General features: G+C 39.9%; 1 protein-coding gene across 1 annotated transcript in view; it reads right to left on the reverse strand.

The window, feature by feature from the left end:
- Positions 1–1,707: 1,707 nt before the first annotated feature.
- Positions 1,708–24,730, reverse strand: part of GATB (glutamyl-tRNA amidotransferase subunit B) — a 68,316-nt gene continuing 45,293 nt past the window's right edge. The window contains exons 6-13 of the mRNA XM_084626283.1: positions 22,902–23,015; positions 22,111–22,195; positions 20,284–20,328; positions 18,489–18,678; positions 13,883–14,016; positions 13,263–13,341; positions 6,106–6,240; positions 1,708–3,641 (exon numbers count right to left, since the gene is read on the reverse strand). Of these exons, the coding sequence (XP_084482409.1) occupies positions 3,513–3,641; positions 6,106–6,240; positions 13,263–13,341; positions 13,883–14,016; positions 18,489–18,678; positions 20,284–20,328; positions 22,111–22,195; positions 22,902–23,015 (911 nt within the window). The 3' untranslated portion in view covers positions 1,708–3,512. The remainder of the gene's footprint in view (positions 3,642–6,105; positions 6,241–13,262; positions 13,342–13,882; positions 14,017–18,488; positions 18,679–20,283; positions 20,329–22,110; positions 22,196–22,901; positions 23,016–24,730) is intronic.

Raw genomic sequence — 24,730 nt, forward strand, 5'->3', positions numbered from 1 at the left:
CACAGCAACTACTTAATGTAATTTGAACCCTTTCCCAGAACATTAACAGTCACAAGTAGAATGCCTAAACTGAAATGAAAGTATCCACCATATACCTCTATAGCACGGATCAAATTAAACTCTGCTGTGAAACTTTGCACCCAGGGCTGATAGCTAAAGGTTGTCTTTCCTCATTACTCCACACTGCCAGAAAAAATATTTTGTCAGTTTCTCCCTCCAACTCCCAAATGCAGGATAACTGCTGCTACACATATATAATCAATGCCCCCTGCCAAAAGCTTTTACACTCTATCTGGTAAGCACCCACATGTTTAACTACCTCTGTCCATTTGGATGAGATTGTAATGACTGTGTATGGTGTCAACTTTTATACATTGGCAAAATTTCTCTCTATAAGCTGAAGGGCCAAAGGAAATTCTCTCACACAGGTTGGGTATTAAATTAATACTGAAGATCTGAATGAAACTATATGTAACTCACCCTGCCTAACAGCTGGAGCACATAGGGCATCTAAGCAGCACCTCGGTGAGGGCTGCAGTAGCAAACTGACACCTGAGTGAAGGGCAGAACTTGAGCCTTAATTCTAGGAAGCCCTAGCTTTTGTCCTTTGTTCAAGCCTTGTGACAGCCTCCCTCTACACCAAGCTTTTCGACATCGATCACTCAGTCTCTGCACCATCTCACCCCGCAACACCCATCTTGTGTTTCGTATTTGTCCGATAGTCGATTAACTCCTTCAGGCTGGATCCTCAAGTCTTAAAATGTTCTGTAAAGTGCTGTGCACACATATGATGCTATACAAGTCAGTCTTACTAAGTGGTATGTGGCAGAGTTGTCATTCTCTGTAGGGAACAAACTTTGAGAGTTTAGACTTTGCCCTGAGCTTTTTGGTGGGGAGCAGGAGAATCATTCTGGCCGTGTTTAACTGGATGTTTTATGTTCTGCTCAGAGGGACACAAAGGCTGGAGTATAGTTAGGATAACATGTTTGAAGCCATGATAGCCAGCCGTGTCAGAGCTTAAGCTGCCCTCCATCCTGGCTAACACTGCTTTAGATAGGATAGCCAGCACCTTAATGAGCATGCAAAGGACTTCATACACATTAAGATCTGATTCAAAAAGCTTACCCTTTTTGATTGTCCGTCAAGAAACATCCTTAATAGTTTTTGTTCCTATGCAAAATGTTGGTTTAAAAATTCAGCAAGTGATGAGTCCATAACATGGTTGAAGATTTTTAACCTGTTTCCTTTGTCTTTTTCTAATACAAGGGAAGAGTTTGTTATAATTATCCACTTCTAGTTTCCTTGTTCTCCATTGTATGTGTGGCAGGCAGCGTTGAAAGTAGGTTGAGATTTATAGTAATTGCTATTTTAAACGTAAAGATCTAATGCTGTATATTCATAGAACGTGTCCATGAATTATTACAGGCTATTTTCTACCCTATTACTAAATTGCCTAGAACAAAATGGCTTTGAAAACAGATAACCATTAAAGATATTTACCAACAGTAGTCATGCTATGGTATCTAAGATCCTTCTATTTTAAGTATAAGTTACTACACTCTCTCAGGGAAGGGGGTAAGTGTAACACACATCCCACTCCAAAGCTGCCCAACAAAAAGCATTAATAATACAAGAGGACAAAACCTTCTGGAAAAGGTTGGGTTTGTTTGTTTGTTGGAAAGGTAAAGAATAGGCTTAAAACACATGGACCAATAAAATTCAAACTTTATGCAGATGCTCCGTCCATAATTCAGTCTTGTGCCTTTTGTTTCCTCCCACAATGGCAGGAGTTAAGGACAGAGCATTAATCTAATGAATTCAAAGTTCAGTGTATATTGTGGTTTGTGTCATAACCATTTATTATCTGAATAGGTTTTGTAAAATTGGTTTAAACTTCGCACTCTGAACAAAATAGTCGTGGAACAAAACAGGTGCCAGTAAATAAAAGATAAAATGGTGCTTTTGCTCAGATGTGACAAAATGATAGTAAAGCCTTTGTTTGAATGTCAGTTTAAATGCACAATTTTTTAAAAGGTCAAGGTCTCTGTCATTGCAAAATTCAGAGTAAATCTTATCCTTTTCAGACAAAACAAGGCAACCTAACGTTAATGCTTTTTGTCAGCTGCACAACCTTTTAACTAACTTATTTTTATGTGAACAATGGGCACACATTTTATTCAATAAATATATTTGAAAACCCCTGCATTTTGCCTCTTTTCTGCTTAAACTGTGAGCTTGTTTGTTCAGATGTTTCCCTGTCAAGAAAGAGAGTAGCACTGCTAATCAAAGAATGAAGTACCAGTGAGGAGGGCTGAACTAGCAATTCCATAACTTGAAGAGGATGGCTAGATTCCACAAAAGAGGCCTGGGCTACATCCTCTCTGAATTAAGGCCAGATTTGTAAAAGTGTGTAGGAGCCCAAATTTCATTTTCAAAAAGGATTTAGGCATCTGAGTCAAAATCCCACTAACAGTCAACGGGATTTAGGCTACTAAGTGCCTAAATCAGTTAGGCATTGCAAAGCTGAGCATGGCAGCATGTAAATAGCTTTAAAAACCTGGGCCTAAGAGCTTAGTATGGTCTGTGCATGCATTCCAATGGCAAAACATTTTACCCTTCAGAAGTATCTTTGAGCTTGAGGATAATTGTGGTTTTTAGAAGGGATCAAAAGAGGCTTATGAACTCCAGCAACCACAGTTCATAGCCCGATCAAGTATTTATTATAGATGTAAGATTATAGATGTGCATATAGCACAGGCTCTTGAAGTAGCAGGATTTTTCCATAATGCACAGGACTGCCTGAGCTTCAGCTGCCTTAGTTGGCTTTTAGGGGCCTGTTTAGCCACTGGGGTTGGGTGGGGTGGGGTGGGGTGGGGGGTAGGATTGGGTTTAGGATCGATCATCCCCTGAAGGAAGGAAAGGCAGCTGGGCAGTCTCTTCTCCTTTCCCTCCCTCTGGCAGAGGCAAGGGAGGAGTGACAGCACTGAGGAACTGCTTCCCCCTCCTGACAGGTGGCGGGAGTGGCCGAGCTGCCACTGAGTGTTTGGCAGAGCGAGTAGGTGGCGTGACCTATGCACATCATTACATTTCACACTCTAAGATGCGTGACTTTCTATTCCTTCAGAAAAGCATTGCTACCTGGCAATATTTAATCACAACATACATCTGATGCCAGTTCTAGAGTATTCAGCCAAACAGTAACGTAGTGAATCACTTACCTTTCTCATGTGTGCAAAACCAGCTCCAGGAAAAGTGACCAGCTCTCAATACTAATGTCTGCTATTCTTTTGCACAGAATGCCTTTTCTTTTGTCCTGACAGAGGGTGAAGCATTCAAGAAAGATTGTATAACAAGAAACTACCTGAATAACCACCAAAAGGGAATAACAATTCTGTTCCATGCTAAGACTACACAGTATCTTTTTCTAGCTCAGGCTGGAAATGAACTGTACAGAGTCCAGGGAATTGTCCAGTCATTCCCTCTGTAGGGACCTGTGCAAGTTGCTCTGAAAGTTACTGTGACAGCCTCTTCTCTAATATTTGTTTCACCAGCACAGGGTCTGCTCGTCCTCTTGTTGTTCTTTGAACCAGTCCAATCAGTTTATTCAGAACTTTTCGGTTTCCCTTCTTTATCTCCATAACCTTGAAAATAAGAGTACAAAAGTATTTATCATGAATAAGGGAAGACGTTCTGTTTTCCCTCTAAACAGATGCACATTTTCTAACCTTAGCACCAGCTTAATGTAGGCTTTAAAGTAAGTTTTTGGCCTCGATTCTGCAAAGGCTGGGTGTGGCTGGAGCCCCACTGGATGAGCACATGCCACTGCAGAATCAGCGCCTTAGTCCTAATAGAATTACTGGTTTCATGATAATTTTTTGTCCCAAGACATCCCGTGCAGTGCTGTCTGAAAGCGTGAAAGTAAGACTTACCTATTTTACTTTTCCTAATGGGGTGACATGCAAAAAGTAAGATAGCAACTAATAAACAGATTTTAAAATGTTCAATTTCAACTGATTAGTAATAAATTTACTAGAGTTCAGAATTATTCTAAAATTCTACTATGACAGTGTCCTTTTAAAGTGGAGACACTTGTATTTCATTAACCCTGACCTGGCATTTTTCACAAGAGCAGAAACTTTAGAATTAACCCTTTAAAAACTTTTATATCAGATATAATAACCTGGAGGAGTCTCTTGCAACAAAGCATTAAATGTTTTTTAACTACGTGTACTCATCATAAAAATACTACCAGTGAGACAGACAGATTCTATTTTTAGACCCATTGACTGACCCCAAAATGCCTGCACTTTGGCCTGCACAATTACTGGGCACTGGCCACTTGCATGGCCAGTCAGGTAGCCATTGACCCATTTGTGCATGCAAATACCCAAGTTGAAAAGAGAAAAGTTTAAGCTGGAAATGATGGCTAAAAAACCCTAACGGTTTAACAAGGGAAGTATGAAATTCACCATCACCTTGTCTTAAATCAAAATAGGAGGTCTTCCTAAAAGATACGTTCTAGTTCAACCATGAGTTATTGAGCTCTACCATGTTTACTTATGTAGCACGGAAAAATAATTATCTGCATTGTGGGAAGTATTGGGTGAAATTCTATAGCCTAAACTATGCATGTTGTCAAACTAGATAGCAGTCCCCACTGGCCTTAAACTTTACTAATACATGAACTACCAGCTGCACCAATTGCATGCACAATTGCAAATACATCCACCTGAACTTTAGCCCATCTTAAATCTTGTCTATAATGTCCCAGCATAGATAGGGCACATTGCAAGCAGATAAAGGTAGCAATTACTTAAATTGCTCAGTATTTGAGTGTTAGTTTCCCTTTTTAAAAAATAAACTACTATTAAAAAGCAAGGCATTTTCTCTTGCAATAGTCCAACTGCCTGTTCTGTAAGATAAGATCTCATGGTAATTTAAAGCAGAGACCTACAAGCTTTAAAAGCTTCTTTACTAAAAGGATCACCTGAAAGCAGCTGGAAAATAAGGCTGCTTTATCACAGCTGGCTTTGCTAAAACACTGGAAGCCGAGGGAGGAATTAAATTCGTACAAAATCATTTTTATTATTGAAACAGGAATCTGGTTATGGACCCTCAGCTTTTGTGCTGTTGAACAGTTCTAGCTCTCTGCTCTTGTGATTCAGTACTAGTATGAAAATACAGAAGCACTTTTATCAGCCACTGCAAATGAGTCAATATAAGGGAGGTCATGCAGATCTACTGCAAGTTCATTTTCTTTATCGAAAGCTGTTAGTGTCCCCCAGTGAGACTTTGGCGTGGGTGGTATTGTTCTCAAAAGATGTTAGCTTTTTTTTCCAACTGCAAATGTAGCTAGACAATGTTTATACTTAAAATAAGCCATTCATTCCTGCTTTTACATTTTGCACTCACGAGAATACAAAAGCACCTTTTTTATAAAGCTAATGTTGGACGTGGTCAAGGTTACCCTTCCATTTTGCCCCCCTTTCATAAATTACAAGTTTACTTTTTCTAACTGAAAATCTCTAAAATCTTGAAATGCAATACACACTGTGTGTTAGTGTAAGGTTGCTCACGAGGGTTAGCCAGTCAGTATACATTCCTTGGGAGAAGAGACATGGTCTTTGCAAAGAGACCCAATAAACGCCAACTTTTTGGCTTACCAACATTGATGCTATCTCCTTTGAAGCTAATATTATTCATATAGAATAAATAATGACTTCTTGATAGATACCCTGAGTTTTCACACTGTTATATTAATTTCATCTCTTTGACCTTAGATATCTCCTAAGATGACAAGAAAAAAAATCAGGGAATTATACTGATCAAAACTGCCAGGCCAGGGTAACAAAAGTGCTCTCTGCACACATTCAGTTGAAAGGGATAGGACTTTTTTTGTGCTAGTTTTCTTGCACTATCACTTTTATGCATAGTCAGAATGACTTGGCTTCTTGGACAAGCCAGACTAATAAATCCTTCATTTCTCTTTGAAGATGTACAAACAAATGCAGAGCCAGAGAAAAGATGGCAATTTAAACCTGTTAGCATCACAGACCACCACCATGTCCAAGCCTCTGTAATCAGTTCCCACCCAGTTCGAATCACCTCTTCCTGATGTCCTTCCATCACTGCCTGACAGATCTGTTCAAACTCTTGCTGATCCTGGATTAGTTCAAGTTTCTTTTCTTTAACAATCTGAAGAGGGGTCTTCCCCTCCCCCTTCCACAATTCCTCAAACACCTGCAGCATCAAAAAAGGTAGAGGAGGGGAGTCAGTGTCTGTTGCATACACACTTCCCACTCCAGTAATGTATGAGTGAATTTAGCAGGAAAAAAGCAAAGGATTAACATTTATGTGATAGACAAACTTTCCCAGGCAGCTCTGTGGACACATCTCAATCTTCACTTGCTAGTGGCCACCCCAAGAGCACCAGAATGAGATCAAGCAACTCCGTTTAATTTATGATCTGAACACAGTTTAAAGTCAAATGCAATAATCCAGAGCATCACCACATCCCCTCCCTTTATTCTGAAGCACAATATGCATGTCACATAGCTTTGCAACAGTGATGCTCTTTGTGCCCCTACTGTAGGATTGCCATACAAGAAGATGGTGCAATAATCCCTTGTTGTTCATACAAGTGTTGCTAAAAGAAATTACAACATGCATGGTCAGCAGAGAATGCCACCTCAGAGAATTGACAATTAGACAACTATTGTGCCTATTCAGATTCCAGGTAACTCATTTCATTTACAGACCATGATCACCACAGGAGGGAGTGAGTGAGGATGCTTAATAGAAAATAGAAAATGAATATTGCAAATCAGAATCCATGTGGCAGCCCCATCCCATCCATATCTCACCTCCAGGAATAGCTAGGTGAACCTAAGCTTCTGGAATAATTACTAGCTCATGTGAATGTGTTTCCCTACTTTGTACCAGGGCTATCACCATGGAATAAACTTGCAGAAGAGAGCATTTATAAAAAAGCAATTTCCTTGGGCAGTCATTTTCTGTTCTTATTTCAGTGATGGGGGATGTGAGAGAGAAAGCCCTTATTAAAACAGCTGCTTCTGCTTGCTCCTGCCCTGAAGACATAATTGTATGTTCGGGCCATCCCGGTGTGCCACGATGGAAATGAATTCCAAGTCAAAAATGCAGCACTATAAATTTGCTGCGGGATCAAGAGGAGGCTGGGGCGAGGAGCCCTAATTTAAAGCCATTTTCAATAATGAGCAGTGCAGCAAGGTGGTTTATGAAAAACAAAATAAATAGAATGACATTTTAATCCTCTCACTGATTTTTCTCCAATATGAAAGCCATTCAGCATGAAATGATGTGACAGTTGTGGCAGGTACTTTAAGAACCCTGCATTGATGCTACATACTCCAAGCCAGGTGCGACTCAAATTTGCCTCCTATGCCCCAACCCCTCCTTCTCCCCCCAATAGAATCGTATTGTTTTTGTTTTGCCACAGGCCTTGAGAGAACAACAGCAAAGTTGTCCTGTGAAGCCACACTGCAGGTCTTGTGCTTTCCTTGTGAAAGGGAGAAGAGCAGAAAAGACAGATCAAATGATTAAAATTACGGATATCCAATCAGAGTTACAACCACCATAAGTGTTAAATCTGTAAAACACAGTTTAATCTGTTCCTATCTAAAACTCAAGATGCCTCTCCTTCCAGTTCATTCCCTAGCACCACTACAGAGTCACCTGGAATATGCTAGGAAAAAAATTCAGCTGACCTATGGCCAGACACTGGGCTTGTCCACTTCACCAACTATTCTGAGGGCTCACTTAAGGGACACCCACAGTTGCTTCCTCCCCGCTATCAGCAGGTGCTCAGTCTTCCCCAAGGGAGCAGATGGGAAGCTTTCTGGAAGGTAATTCTCCCTGAGCTCCCCTGAGGCATTGTGACTCCATGTCACACCTCATGGAAGTGCAACTTGCAATTTGCACAAGCTAGCTCAGAGAAAAACTCCCCAGAGATCTTGCTCAAAATAGAAACTAACCAGTGAAGAACCCACATCTTTCTAAGAAAAGGGCAGAAACTCATTTTAGGTTTAGCATGTACCATACCTGCAATTCTTAAACCGTGGTCCTTTCTCAGGGAAGGAGGAGGGCACTGAAGCAATACACACAATACAAACACACACACACACACACAAAACTACTAACAAAACCCTCTACTCCAAGCAGAATTACCAAGAAAAGCCTGTTGAGTGGTCTACCTTAGGTCAGGGCTAGGGAAGTTTGAGAATCAGGGAGTAATAACTGGTTCCCCTGACAGCCATCTCATCTCCTATGTTAAGCATATCTTGGCGCAGAGAGATTTTGCCCATTATGCACTATCTTAGGGGGACCAGGGAGAGACTGGATTTACTCTTGTAAATATACACAGCAAACTATGTCGGTTTGGGTTTTGTAGCTTTAAAAAGTATCCTATTGCTTGAGTACAATATTGGCTCCCTCTATGGAGTACGTGAACACAAATCCTCCTTGGGCTATTTCTGAAAGTCAAGGAGGGAGAAGCTAATTATATTGGTTAGTCCATTATAAGGGGAACCTTGGTGTAATATATTATAGTAGTATTCAGAGGTTAAACAGAAAGCATTTTATTCATGAAGGCATAATCAAAACACTTCAATGCAGAAGTGCAGTTCTACTCCATTTACTTTTTCTTGGGCTCTTGTAGTCTTTTCTCGGCCAGACAGAATCAGTTGCAAGGGTTTAAGAGCCCCTTCCCCCTCATCCACCCGAATCTACAGTGTTATAAACATACACAGCTGAGAGACCAATACTATTCGAACATGGTTTCCTATTAGATTGATATTAGAGTTTATAGAAAAAGCTAGACAAATTTGACAGGCCAAAAATCTGGCCTCATCCCACTCCATTTTTTTCTTTTTCTACATGTTGTTCTAGCCTAGATAAGAGTCTAGTCTAAAAACAGTGTAAAATCATTTTAATTCATCCACACTCACTGGTCAAACCAGGCTATAAACTGGCTGAAAAAGAACAAGACTTAATGATAAAGTCTCCAATGCCAAAATGCAATTCTCAGTCTTACCTTCGTTCCTGAAATCCCAATAGTGGCAACTATAGACTCTAGCCGAGGTTTGGTTCAGACTATTGCCAGATCCTGCCAGCTCTAGCTACATATGCCTAGCACCAAACCATCGGTCAGAATGATTTAGTAACAGCTTGCACGTCTTGCATCCACACAAGTGTCATTCTAAGCATTTTAGAACTGTTGACTGTGCAAGCTGGTTGTGACACCTAGGAAAAGGTTTTCAGTTGAAACAAGTCTGTAACCGCTTGTTCCATGTATGGGTACAAATGCTGCAGCTTCACCATTCTGGTCCATTCCTCCTCCCAAAATGCAATGTCTTTGCGTTTGCAAATTATCCAAAAGCCTATGCTACTAACAAGTGCTGTGCCCTTTGGATCAGGTGCTCCAGATTCCCCAGGCTGCGCTGGTACAACCATGACTGCAAAAGGGTCCTGTTCAACTTAGGTTCATACACTGTGCTTACCTCCCTGGTATCTGCTGTATGTAGAAGTGCCAAATGGTTCTGTCACAAAGTATTGTTGTGCAGATAAGCTAAACCATTGTGCAATCAATTTTGTACAATCCATGTGCCTGCAATGGTAGCCCTGATTAGCGTACATACTATTTTTGAAGATCAGTTTGGTTTGTGTGCTATAATTACATAACACAGCACTGTACAGCAGTGTCTCTTCTTTGATATGCAAGTTCTATTGCCTTGTACAACAGAGAATGAGCACAGACCTTTTAAAAATTTAAACTGTTGGCACTTCCTGCAGTACAAGCATATGCATATGCATGACTATTTGCTCATCCCATCAAACCCTTCCATCTTTTCTTGTTGGATCTGTCTTCACTACTGCAGTTAATTCCTCCCACCCACCTCAAATGCTGCAGAGTGTGAGTGTGTGTGAGAGAGAGAGATCCAATATCTCTGCCTACTGCAGAAAACTGTTATAAACATTTGTTATTCTTCTGACATCTAGGCAACCAAAATACTTTTCTAAATGTGGCAAGGTTTGATAGCATCACTCAGTGACTGGCAAACAGTATAGTTATTACTCTGGGTCCGAATTCAGATCATAGAGCACAATGCATACAAGGAGCTAGTAATTAAGCAGGAGATGCAATCTCTCTGAAATTCCTCATTTTATAACCTGTCAAAACTGCCTTTGTATAAATAAATTAAAATGCAAAAAGCTTCATTAAAACAACGTTAACTTTCTGACTTAAACACCACAACAAGGAAACAACTACAAATAAACTCTGAAGGTCCTATTCAAAGTTTCAGGCACCAGGCTGATGGGTGCTCTCAAAAACCACGTACACAGAATTTTTGTATACCCACATGCACTAAGTATTCTCAGTGTTTTCTGCCTATTACAAGCTTTTATTATTTTAAGACCATTTCCAGCTACCATGAGCAACCACAATTTTGACTGGCTTAATTATGAACTGAGACGTCTCAGCTCCACCAAAAACGAGGCCAGTTTAATTTAACTTTAAGCACCCAGACTTAGAACGCTTGTCCTCTTTATAACAATTTTTTGATGCAAAGACAAACATGCAGAAGTGAATACACATTAATTTCATTCCAAATCTGTAGCTACAGTGAAACAATAGGTGGAAGGAATATGCAAACACCTGCCCTTGTTGATCTGAGAACATTAACCCTGGAACCTCATTATGTGAGTTAAGTGTCTTAATTTCACTGTTGACTATTTTAGAATAAAAAACATTAGCTAGTGTATTTATCCAGTGGCGTTTGTTTAATATTCTACAGATATAAACTTGCAAGGTTTAAAGAGACAAATAGTTATTATATTATCATAGGACCTACAACGTGATAGGTGCTCTGCATTCAAACAAAAGTCACAGTGCCCCACACAGTTTTACTGTTTATTTTTTAAAGTATGATCAAATATATTGTGACAGGGTCAGGCCAGATGGCTACAGGAGAGTAATAGAAGGCAGATATATTAGCCCCAGGTTAATTAGGTCCCTTTTCCCTGGGTAAGGTAACAGGGAAGGTACCAGAACAATCAGGAACTTTCTGGAAACAATTAAGGCAGACAGGCTGATTAGAACACCTGCAACCAATCAAGAAGCTGCAGAATCAATTAAGACAGGCAGGCTAATCAGGGCACTTGGGTTTAAAAAGGAGCTCACTTCAGTTTGTGGTGTGCGTGCGAGGAGCTGGGAGCAAGAGGCGCAAGATGCTGAAAGTGAGAAGGCATACTACTGGAAGACTGAGAAGTACAAGCATTACCAGAGGAGGAAGGTCCTGTGGTGAGAATAAAGAAGGTGTTGGGAGGAGGCCATGGGGAAGTAGCCCAGGGAGTTGTAGCTGTCGCACAGCTGTTACAGGAGCCACTGTAGACAGCTGCAATCCACAGGGCCCTGGGCCGGAACCCGGAGTAGAGGGTGGGCCCGGGTTCCCCCCATTCCCCCAACTCCCTACTTGATACCGGAGGAGTTGACTTGGACTGTGGGTTCCACCAGAGGGGAAGGTCTCTGGCCTATTCCCCGATCCACTAGGTGGATCAGCAGAGACTGAGGGAATTGTTCTTCTTTCTTTTCCCCATGCTGGCCAGTGATGAAGCTAACTAAATGAATGGCAGATTTGAGCCACGGAAGTGGCCAAACTGAGGGCTGCCGTGAACCTCTGAGGTGAGCAAATCCGCCAATAAGCACAGGACCCACCAAGGCAGAGGAGGAACTTTATCACAATATATATACAGATATATTTTTTCTTCACTACAGGATTTCACTGGAGTTGAAAGAAAATTTACAGGAAATTACATAGAAAACCTCAAATGAAGATCTTGAAGGGGAATGAAAGATCTTAATTTTTTTTAACAAACATAAAATGGTGAAAAAATAAATTTTATAAAATGATTCAAAAATGTACTCAACATGTTAGAAATTTGGAGTGTATGTCTAAAATAATATCCAGTAGCTTTTCCAGAAAGATCAGAAGAAGGCGAGGCAATTTTTTTTGCAGATTTCCAGTAACCTCACAAAAATGCTCACTGTTGTCAAATGTGACACAAACACCTTCCTCTGCTCTGCCAAGAGTGTCAGCATTCAGTAGCCATTTGTTAAATTTTTCAAATAGGCACCTTAATCCTTTCTCCCACACTTCTGAATATGCATGAGAAAGACTTGCTGTAAACAACTGCAGAGTCACTTCACTAGTGTCCTAAAATCCCTCCTTTCACCTCACTTCCCCCATGAAACCTAAAAAAGACTTGATAATGGTTAGGCAGCTGGGTGTGCTGTGACCACTGCCTACCATTCTAAGTGGCATTGTCACATTGTTACCTTGTGCTCCCCATGTTTTTTGTCTTGTACTTAAGTTGTTAAGCATCTTAGGGCCAGGACTGTCTCTTTGTTATATGTTTGCTCGGTGCCTAGCACAGTGGGCTCACATCCATGATTGGCATCCAGAGGCACTACCTCAATACAAATTAATTATTAGGATTATTTATAATAGTGGTCATTAACATATTCCCTGATGTCAAATGGATTGTTAGCACAGTTTCTTAGATCCCATCTTCATTTTGGGAGATTGGCCTAAATAAGCCAGTATTTGAAAAAAAAGAGGGGGGAAATAGTTGGCTCTATCTTGAATGCCTAGCTAAGATGCAGCAAAGAGTGTCATTGGCTTATCAAAAGGGCAAGTCATCCTCCTTCAGTCTCATGAGGCACTTGACACAAATTTATCTTTATCAATAAACCCAGCTGTGTTTTGCCCTTTGCCATTCAGTGGGATGTGTGACTTCTTATAGCTGCAGCTCCTATTCAAATTATTAAGAACTATGAAGCAGCAAGTTCCCCGAGCATCACCACAAGAGACTGGACCACGCCACTAAAACATGGATGTCAATTCTAACCTTCCCAAAGCGCAGCAGTGTTCAGAATTTGGGATTTGATTATAGGGATTACTGGTCAGTGGCGTCAAATCCAAATTTCCCAAAATTCAGGCATGTTTGGCTTTGTTAGGGATTTGTTTCAGGCCTCACTCTACTATTTAACCCTGAATTTTATATACATCCCACCTCCAGTAGAAGTTTGACATATTTCATGCTTTAAATATAAAATGAATATACTGACACCATGGAAGTCATATGGATTCCAGATGGAGATTTACTAGGAAAATGAAGTTAGTAGTGGCAGTTTCAAAGGCACAGTAGGTCCAAAACAAACTCACTTGTTTGGCTGCTGAAGAAGAAATTGCGCCTCTCTCTAGAAGGTTTAGAAGGTCAGCCAGGAGGAGAGAACTGACTGGACTAAATTAAAAAAAATTAAGGTGGGGTGAGAGTTCTCAAAAAACCCAAACAAAAAAACCACCACACACAGCGTAATCTTTACATCTCTACATGGTGCCTGGTCATTTGTATAAGTGACATACAGTCATTTAAACAAAGATTAAATGTTATTACTGAAAGCAAACTAGTTACCTTGTCTCCTAGTGGTACACTATGTCAATACAATTTTAAAAATGTAATTGTATTTTTGGTCAGCTGAGTAGGTTTAGCCATTTTAATAAGATAACAATGGAAACCCATGGATTACAAGCAGTAGCGATTAAAAGATTTCCCGTCTCTGGAGGGTATGGAATAGACTTGGTTCACCAAGAACCATACAGGCCTAGGCTTCCAAAAGAAGTGGTGGCTATTGGGAACTCTGTTGTCCACCCACCATGGAGTTACATTGCACTAAACTAGGATACAGTGCTGGTGTTAGAGGATACTATTCACAATTGTTTGTCTGGCCATGGGAAAACGGATGTTTCTGTTTGATCAACTCAATATAATCAGAAAGCTTCACCTTTCTTTGACTGTAAGGTTGTGTTGTTTTAAATAACAAAGCATATCATTTAGAATCCAGCCAATCACTTTCTTTGGATTCATCTGGGTCTGTCTCACTACATTTTGAAAGAATTCCATTAATCCGTCTTCATTCTGTTAAGAAAAAGAATTAAATGGGTCAATGACAGAAAGGTACAAAAAATAATATTTTAGGTACATCACATATGTGTAGGGTGACCAGATGTCCCGATTTTATAGGGACAGTCCCCATTTTTGGGTCTTTTTCTTATATAGGCTCCTATTACTCCTCACCCTCTGTCCCGATTTTTCACACTTGCTGTCTGGTCACCCTACATATGTGTATTCAGAGAGTCCTGGTCCTCTCTCATTCCCAGATAAACCTGATCTGTGCACTCATTGCAAGATCTTGGCAACCTCTAGTAACTCCAGTAACGCAATAGTGTAATCTACACTAGGAGATGCTCTATGAAAAGAATACATAAGTATAGCTGTCAGCCCATCTGCCAGGTTGATAAGATTGTATATTTAATGTAGTTTCTATCTTTCATTAATCCTTCCCTGAAATTAGTGTACAGGAAGAAGCTGCTTCACCCAAGGCAGGTGTTGAGAGTTCTCTTGTTCCGTTCTAGTCTTCCTATCCTCTCATGAAATGAGCTGTCAAAGAACATGCTATGTTTACCAAGGAATGGTTTTCTGAAGCCACCTAGAAATATTTAATGCTCCAACTTGCAGACACATTTCAGACTGCTGGAATAAGATGGACTTGTTTCTATCCTTGGGTGATTTGGATGGGTCAGACCAGAAGAAGCAGAATTTTTATTGTTCTAGTTTTTTCAAGTCAACTCTGATGAAGGCCCTCAGTGTTGGAAATTTATTGCATCGGGGGACACAGATTCAATTTTAAAGTGTACAAGAAATCTGAGATTGTTTTTAGTAAACGAGATACGGCAGGATCTGATGGATGCTGTGATGTTTGTCACTTGGAGAATGATCGCTCAGTAACTGTAGTGCGTAACTCAAAAGACCCCCAAAAGACTGTGGATATTGTGGGCATTCTTACTTATCAAGGGAAGAACCCAAATTCAGTTGTGCTACTGGACTTTGTATACAAGTAAAATTATTAATTTAATTGATCCCTTACTAAATACTGTAATTTTTCTAATTGCCCTCAGGACTCATTATTCCAAATACAGGCGTAGAATATTAAGTCTTAAAATGACAAGATTACTAAACAGACAATATTACCTTGGAAGTTCAGTCAGGAAAAAGGTGAGTAGGTATTAATGCCCCTTCTTAGCAAATACTGTGGGCCTTTACAACCACATTTTTAACATGGGTGGAGCAGGTATGCCCAAAAAATGCTCATACAGGATACATTCAACCAAATTGCCGGACCCACACTTACTAGATATTCAAATGGAAATGCACATATTTGCAACCACTCCGTTGTGCTTGTTTTTTGAAAATCTGCCTAGTATCGTCTTTACCAGTACCAGTCTAAGATGAGTGAAACAAAGCGTGTGCTTTATTAAAATAAAACTTGAACCAAATTGAATCAGTGTGACATGAATGGAATATTTTCCTTATTGTTCCTGCAATTTGTTATATGATAGAAAATACTTGATCAGCCTTTGATTTCCAACCATCCTTACTACCCTACTGTTGGAAGTTAGTTTGGACCAGTTGTGCATTCTGATCAACTTTCCTCGAGCCAAATTCACTAACATGGAATACCAAAATCATCCTGTGACTCTATTAGGAATATTTATCTGAGAAGATGTTTGTCAGCCTATGGAACATCTCAGGCAGGCAGTTTTGCTATTGAGCTCTTATACACTGGATACCGACACTGAGAACAATTTTCTCCAAAATCCTAGCTCTCATCCCTCGCTATTCAATATAAGACAGTTAGTTTTCACCACAACTTCCAGTTTTCTTAACTGCATTTAGTAAGTACTTCTGCATTTCTATCAGCTTAAAAAGATTAGCATATATTGAGATAAAAATTCCCAGATACAAGAGAAGATTAAACACATTTTTAACGTTACTGTAGCATATACAACGAATATAAAATGCTGCATAAGTATCAGGCTAAAAAACAAGGTGTAATTCAAATAATGGAGAATACTGGCAGAGAAGGTATCCATAACAAACATTTACACTTTAAAGCAAATATCTCCTTACTGCCAGTTACTGGATAACATACCAAAGGATATTTTGGATCTTTACCTACCTCATAGAAGCCGTTTAACTGGTCATATACTGACAGCAGTACTCAGCACTTACTTAACACACCCGTATTTTAGAATGGTAGGGTACTTTAGACATGTCAGTAACCTATATTAGAGTGTGCATAGATACTAGAGGGAGCTGGTAGAGGAAGAGAATGAATGATCATATAGGTCTTTTCCGTCTATAACTTCTATACCTCAGTGACTCTGACCTCTGGATGTCAATATGTTTTTTTTATTATTTTATGGCAGCACATTAACTCCAAAGTCTCACGTCAATAAATAAGCAAAACAAACAAAACCCAAACAAACAAAAACCCACCAGGAAGAAAGCCAAAATGTTAACCACCACCCGTGGCCAAAGCCTCAGCAGGTGCAATTAATTCCAGGTGCAATATTTGCAGGCCTATTGGTTTGGAGAGATTGAACTTGCATGCACAAGTTGAGTAACTGAACACTTAGCTGCTCAGATGGCATGACCAACTGCCTACATGCATGTGTAAATGTGGGATTTTGTCTGCGTAAAATGTGCTCCTACAAATACTCCCAGTTAATTATTGCAATTATAAAAATCTGCTGAAAATTTGGCAATACATGTTTAAGAAACCACAGAAATAAGGAGATTCAAAGTGAAGGATGTCCTTCCATTTCAGTTCATCCTGTTGTACTTAGGTCCTGCAGGAGCTACAATCTTCCACACTGGAGCACACACAAGTAGTTACTGCAATACCTTCATACAATGGTGAGCTAAGAAATTAATGTTCATTTTGAAGCCTGACATTTTAACAGAATTTTTGTGCATAATGTTCACACTAACAAGTTGGGGTAGAGTACAGATTCTGCATTTTGAAGGCATCCCTCTACCACTGCCATTTATTTAATGAACACTCTTGGGTACTGTAACTTGAAAGACTGTTTCTTAGATTTGTGCATCTGGCCTTATCATCCATCTACGGTAGTTCTGAGTTAGGCTTAAAACAGCAATGGAAACATAATTTTCAGGTGAATTAAGGTTAACTATTCACCCAGTGAGTCAAATAAGTGAATTTGTACAGAGAATAAACATGCTGCCATCCTAATCTACACTAAAAGGAGAAAGACCCAGAATGCAGACGAGACCTCCCCGCCCTTCATTTATTGAAGAAAATCTACTTTCAATTCATTTGTATTTGTACATCTTTCTCACAAGTAGCAATCCAAAATCTTCTTCAGAATTAAGTTATAAAGAACAAATTGCAAAAGGAGAGAAATTAAGAGGCAAAAGGAAGGAAAAATATGTTTTCAAGTGAGATCTGCAAAGTGAAGGAGAGTTGACAAAGAGCTAGCAGTTACATATGGCTGGAGCTGCAGAGGAGAAGACTCTTGCATCATCACTGATGAGACTATGTAATAGAAAAGAGGAGAAAGGATTAGCTAAAAAAGGATTACTGAGGTGAAATGGAGGAGGGTCCATTTACTGCCTTCGATCAAAGCATATTTGTTTTCATAAATGAGAATTTTTCCTGAGGTGAAGTTACTTATACATGTGTGGAGAGAAACACTGGCTGCAAAGCACTTTAACATCATTAATCAACATCTCTCAACTGCTACCTTCACAGCCACAGGACTTCTACATGACTTATGACTGAGGAAAACTTGTGACTCACTAGTAAGATGCAACATCAGTAAGGCAAGAACCTTCCTAGTCACTTTCTTCTCAAGAGATTTCTGTAAAATTTGATTTAAATACTGACACACAAAGTCATCACTGCTGGATCAATTCAAAAAGGATTGAAAGAGCACAAGGATGCTGTAATTTGTTTTCAAGAGACTGGATGGTCTTTAGATGGCTTCCAGAGGTTTCCAGATTTTAAACACAACCCCCTCACCTCCTTATCAACTGCATTTTTGGGGCAAAGTTTTCACCATGTTCGGTATTGTACATTTTTTACAAAAACAATGGTCATTTATTATTTTGTTAAGCATGGACAATGCACTTGGCCCTGTTCCAGACACAAAGACAAAACAATACCTGCTGTGAAGATCATGCACTTATGGACAAGACTTAGTTTGTCAGCAAAAAGTTGTACACTTGCAGCATTGTTAATGAGTCCACTTTGAGAGAGATGAGATCATCATTCACTAGCAATTTGTTAGCTCCCTATTTGCTCAGGAATCACTTCTCATAGAAACAAACTGCACATGTTATTTCTGAGCCTGGTTGAAGGATTTGGCACGGAGGTACAATTTAAGAGAGCTGTTAGACACATTTCCAAATTTAAAAATCCATGGCAGCTGACAGCTGGTTAATATGACATTTTACAGTGCGTTTTCTCTAAACACTGAAACGTTGAAGTTTCTTGGTTTATTTTAGCACTCGATCAATAGACCTACCAATAAGGCGAAACTATGTTCAGGCAGAATCCCATACTGTTCAACAAGCTTCACTCTCTTCACACTGGGGAGATCAGGAAGCCTCTCCCGAATCCAATCAATATTCACCACTTGCTGATGGTTCATATTAGCAGGCAATGATTTAGTATCGTACAGAATCAATGGAGGGAGGTTTGGCTCTGGCATGAACCTGGGGAGAATGAAGAGAGACGAATTTGGGGTTATTTTTTAGTCAAGACAATCCTTAGCATCTCAACAACAGGCTGTAAAATGTGTGTGCAAAATTTAATGTTCCTCTGGAAATGATATTACTGGATTTAACTGACCAAGATACTGAAACTTCACAGCTCAGTATATTACTGTCAAATAGAGAAAAAAATCAGTCCACAGCCACTATTTTCACTCTGATTATCCATCACTGTTTGCCAAACAAACAACCAGCAATAGAAAAAGGGTAATTTAAAAAATTTGACACCCAAAATATTACGTGTCGATGCAGTCCATTGCTCTCGTTGGTGTGCATGAATTGTGATTCTGACCAGCAAAGCAGTATGGGTTGGACAGGAGAGAAGCATATTGACAGCCAGCTGCCAGGAGTTCTCTGTGCAGGTTGCAACCTCTCTCATATTAACCTGCGGAGTGCTGATAAAACCACATGCTGTGTTAAAAGCAAAATTACCATGCTCAGCAGGATGTCATAGTAAATAAAACTGAGTGACAACATCAAAGAACAAAGGATCTCAAAGCCATCAGAATTCAAGCCATCAGAAAAGCACTGAGAGTCAAACAGCAACTTTATACTGACATGAACAAATGATGGACTGATAAATCTCAAAACATAAAAAAAATTGCTTTCACCTTTGAGACACACCCTTTGAGCCTATTGAACTTAAAAAGAAATCATGTTTAATGTGTTGGATTTCGATTCGGCGTTTAGTGCACACAAATAAGTTCACAAAATACACAAACAATCAAATTTAAAACTTGATATAAGTTTTGTCCGTCTTTAGCTGAAATAGCTTGGACTCTCTTCCTACCCACATTTGCCTGAATATTTTCTTATACATATTAGCCATGTTAAATAAGGATCTGGCCTGACACTAACATATTAGAGAATTAATTCATGAAACAGACTTTTTTTTTTTTAAGCTAACACCCGTGCACTCAGAAACAAAGGCTAACCAGGCTATCGTATTAGCCCCCAGCTGCCCAAGCACACTAGCTGCCAAAAACTGAAAATCCATTCTGTCCAAATAATACTTACTGCTGTATTTCCACAAATGCTCATCTGTAAACTTGTAAATATAGGGCGGAATTTTTAAAAGTGCTCTGCCTTGGTCTAATTCTGCTCTCTCACTGAAGTCAATAGCAACACATCCATTGCCTTTCATGGGAGAAGAGATAAGCCATCATGCTATATGAGACCCCATAATCTGAACATTTGTAATTTTCCTCAGTAAATGCTTAAAAAGAAGAAGTGACTTCACTGAGCTCAAAACATGCCTAAAACTACACCAAATGGTTATTATGCCACTACACAATCACCCTGTAGCATATAAACTGAGCCCACCAACAATCCAACTCAAATATGTAGTAACATCCCCAATGATTTCAGCAGGGATAGATAGGATGGAGCCCAAAATCTGAATTGCTGTGAAAAGGACCTGATTTTGAGAGGAATCCAGTGTCCTCGACTCTCACTGAAGTCAACGGAGGTTGAGGGCATTCAAGAGGTGAACTAGGCTTTTAGTTCTTGAATAAAAGTTAACTTTAGAAATAAAATGATCGTCATTACCGGTAATCCTGTTTTCCTTCTTTATCTCTCATTGGTATCGTACACCTAAAATAAGACAACACGGGTAAAATATTAAATATAATGGGTCTTACTCTTTCTCCAGTCATACTGGTACCTCTGCATAACTAGTTTTGTGGCAAATAACTTCACACCATGGAGCTCAAGAAAGCTTCATTAAGCCTGTTCAAGGCAAATGTGTGTCTCAGTATGCAGTCCAATTCTACCCCCTACACAACCCAATGTAGAGTTTATCATTTTCTCCCAATATTACAAATATTTAACTTTAGTGCTACATGGCAAAGAAACAAAACCACATGTTAAGGCTAATTCCCCACTCTGGCACTTCGAGTGCAGAAGGTGGAGGCCCGCAAGGATTCTAAAAATTAATACTTGCCACTCCAGGCTTGTATTAAACACCCAAGGTTAGAGCTTTTTTCTGACCTTGGATTGGTAGATGCTGCCACCACCCAAGTGCAGAACCCCTTTGAGAGCCCAGGAAGGCACACTTGAGAATTCCTTCCTGTGGGGTACCCTCAAGCCCTTTCACGCCCCCCTCCAGGGAAGAGCTAAGAAATAAAAAAAAAAGGAAATCAGCTGTTGCCACCAGCTAATTAAACAACGTGCACAAACCTGTTAAGACACAAAAATCCAATTCCGTTCTGTAAAAAAGTAAATTTTATTAATAAAAAAAGAAAAACTACATCTGGAAACTCAGGGTATTGCTAGATTTTAAAAGAGCAACTACAAGGATTAAGCACCAAAAATAGCTTTCTTGAGGTCCAGCTTAAAGGTTATAAGCAAAACAAAAGCACCTGGGGTTAGCACAGAGGAATCCACAGCCATTACGAAATAAAAGGGATAAACCTAATCTTCTCTTCCTAGACATTTCCTGATCTACTTACATGTCTTCGGTTTTAAATTAGTCGTTTCTAGGTAGGATATTGATGATTTTTCATACCTGGCCCAAGCATCTTACAGCATGGCTGCTGCCCTGTTCGCCTCTCCCCGGGAGAACAGCAAAAGACAGACAAAAGAGGAGTCTTTTTTCAATTTTAAAAAGATTGAGCCTTCCCATTGGCTCTTTTGGACAGCTGCCCACTCACTTCCTTTTACCTATGCATAGCAGTGAGACTTTTTAACCCTTTACAGGTAGAGGAATTAAAGAACAGCTACTAAGAGGGATTTTATAGCTGCTGGCTGGCCGGCTGGGTGTCCATAAAAGGGAGTTACCCCCACCCCCTTCATTTATCACACCACAAAAAGGGGAGAGTAAAGAAAATACATCAGGTGGTCCTGATGCTATAGCACCAGAAACATATAGGGCCCAATCTTACAGCCTTTCACAGGCTAAAGTCCCACTACACTCTAGTGGAAGTTTTGTCTGGCTTAAAATAAGTTTACCTGGATCCTGCAATTGTTAAATAATTTCAATAGCTTGCAAGAGAGCAGTACATGGGGAAGAGATGGAATGGTCTAGTGTATAGGATATGGGCCCGGCAGTCAGGGTTCTATTCCCAGCTCTGCCACTGAACTGTTGTGTGACTTCACTGTTCTGTACCTGTTCCCCCTCCCACGCTTAACCTGTCTTGTCTATTTAAATTGAAAGCTTTTCAAAGAAGGGACTGTGCCTAGCACAACGGGCATCAGTTGAGGCCTTTAGGCATTATTGTAATACAATTAATGCCTGTGATGGGACCACACTCCTGAATGGTAATTCAAACAAACAGAAATGGAGAGAGGACATTTTAACACCAGTGACCATCTCACTAGAAAGCATTAGAACTCCAAAGATGCTATTTCAAATACCTCTCTAAAATATTAACTCACCCAAGTTTGTAATCAAAGGCTCTGGTTTCATTCATAACGGTTTGTCCATTTTCAAGTTCCTTGATTTGCCTCTGGATTTCATAGTCTGACAAAAAAAATTTCAGCTGAGTTACACTGCACCCACTGCATTTTTATACCGCCCATTACTGCATGCTTCACTGCCAGGCAGTAAATGGAAAGATTATTTGAACCTTACTGAAACCAAAAGCAATCTATTAGGGATGCAATTACTGGCAAAACTGACCTCTCTCTGGCACTCTTGTGTACACATTTGGTTCCTGCGGGAGGGAGGGCTCGGGGGTTGGTCCCCCCCACATACACACACCACAGCCAGTTCCAGACACTCCAGACTTCAGCTAAACTGTACAGCCAAAGCAGTTTTCCCATCATCACATCAGGGGTTGAGTGGAAGCTCTCCATCCAATCTCCCTGCATTTTTTCTTGGGAGATCTGTTGTTTCTCCTTTCCTGCCCATACCCATACCGCAGCTGCAAGCCCTTTGCGCGTCACACACACCAGACACCGTGCCCTGGGAAAGCAATCAACTTCATCTGAGGACACAGAGCTGCTGTATTGCTAACATCTATCAAAGCAGAACATGCTAAATACTGAATCATTCACTTTACTCTCCTTGAAGACAGAGGGTCACTTCACAATAAAACTGCCAGCCAATGTGGCTGACATACCTACGGTATCCTGTACTGAAACCTATTACATTTTGTGATACTTGGTTCTGTCACCTAGATGAAAAGTATCTACTGTAGTTCAATAAAGGAGCAAATAACATTTACCTATTGCTCTTGCCAGGAATCGTGCACTATTGATATTCTTCACTTCGGTCCTTACTCCGTAAGCTTCTCCGGGGTGATGAACAGATACATTGGCATCCACTCTCAGTTGACCCTCTGTAAAAGGAAACATCATCAGAGTAGATGACCTTGGCATATGTTAATAAGCAGCATGTTATGTACAGGATGTTTATACTGTAAAAGATCTGAGGTCAGGAAGAGATCAGCTGCCTTATAACAGCTTCCTATTTATGGTTCTATTTTAAATCTCCATCTTCAATCACTGAATTTTCTGAGAATACTACCTTTTGGAATGGAATGACATGATTCTTCTCAAAGACACCTGTACAGTGCAAGTGCATGGGCTTAAAACCATACTCCTTAAAAACATAGTCCTTAAAACCATACTCTAGGAGAGAGGTTATGTCCTGTAAAGGGAGGACAGAACTAAGGTAAATCACCTAAAAGACCAGCAATTAACAACAACAACAAAAAACAAAAACAAAAAGGCAGGCTGCAAGATTCCAGTTTTTATTTTTCTGCCCTGACAAAAGTGTGTGAAAACACCCCCTGAAATGACTACTTGATGGCTGTATGCTGCTCTACCATGGAGCACAAGACTTTAGCAGTCATGCTGGGTAGATTTATTGAAGCATCCTTGGGAATTTAAAGCTGAAGGGCAAAATGTCAGAAACTTGTTTTTTTCCTCCCTCAACCAACTGTAATCTTCTTCTTCAACACATGAGATTCTGAGTCCTTCCTTACTGACAAAAACATAACATATACAGGCAAACAGAAAGTTACACAGAGGGCAAACGTGCACTAAGGCAAGGGGTGGACTAGAATTCCCAGGAGAGCCTGTCTGACAATCTCACTGGTAATTCTGTTTTACCAGATTCCTCCAAAACATCCATCTATGCAGAGAATTTGTTGAGATAGTCAAATTAGGCATAAAGAAAAGAAAAACATAGGCATACATCTCTCACATGATAAGCCCATATCACTCTTGCTATATCAGAGGAAACCCATTCTCTACTCTTCCTCCTTATCTGAACTTAAAATTAATACGCTGTAAAATGAAGCAAATATTTGATATTTATACAACAGCACTAGTGAAGACAATGTAAATAGCCCAGCATTAAATCTGTAGAGAGGTGTAAAGTCTTAGAGCCCATTCAGGATAGCCGATGCAAATTTGCAAAAGTGGACCTTGCCCATTCTGTAAAAGCTGAATGGATGTCATCTTGTAAATCTTCTCTGTATTGATGGAGACTCCTTGAGAAGGCAAATGAAGAAGAGAGGTACAGAAGGGACCCCAATATTCATTTTAAAGGAGACTTTTCATTAGGGGTGAGGAGAAGAGAACACTTGTAACAAAAGAAATATATGTCAATAGTATTCTTCTGTCTTCACTTTGCTGCTATCAAAGATCTGGGTTTGACTCTCTCACTGTTGTTAGTCAGAAGAGAATGGGATTAACCAGGCATAAGTGAAAAGAGAATTGGGGCCTGTTTATTTTAAAAAAGGCTGTCTCCCTCACAGCCCAGCTTCATCTCCTATTTGATCATCTTGCAGTAAAGTCATGCTTTCAAGCAGTTTGTTGCAAAGCGATGAATGATGAATTCAGCATGTGTCTTCCCAGCACTTGCAAGTAGAAGGAAGATAAAATGTGAGGGAGCAAACCCTCACCTAAACACAAACAACACTAGTAAGAGAAAAGCATAGTAAAAAATACATCACTAAGCACACCTGAATAAAACGATTTTGTTTAAAATCTAATAATATTGGGGAAAAAATATTGCCAGCATGGCAGGTCTTTCTTTAAAGAATAC

This window comes from Lepidochelys olivacea, assembly GCF_965140295.1.
Source record: "Lepidochelys olivacea isolate rLepOli2 genome assembly, chromosome: 4".
Classification (NCBI taxonomy): domain Eukaryota; kingdom Metazoa; phylum Chordata; order Testudines; family Cheloniidae; genus Lepidochelys; species Lepidochelys olivacea.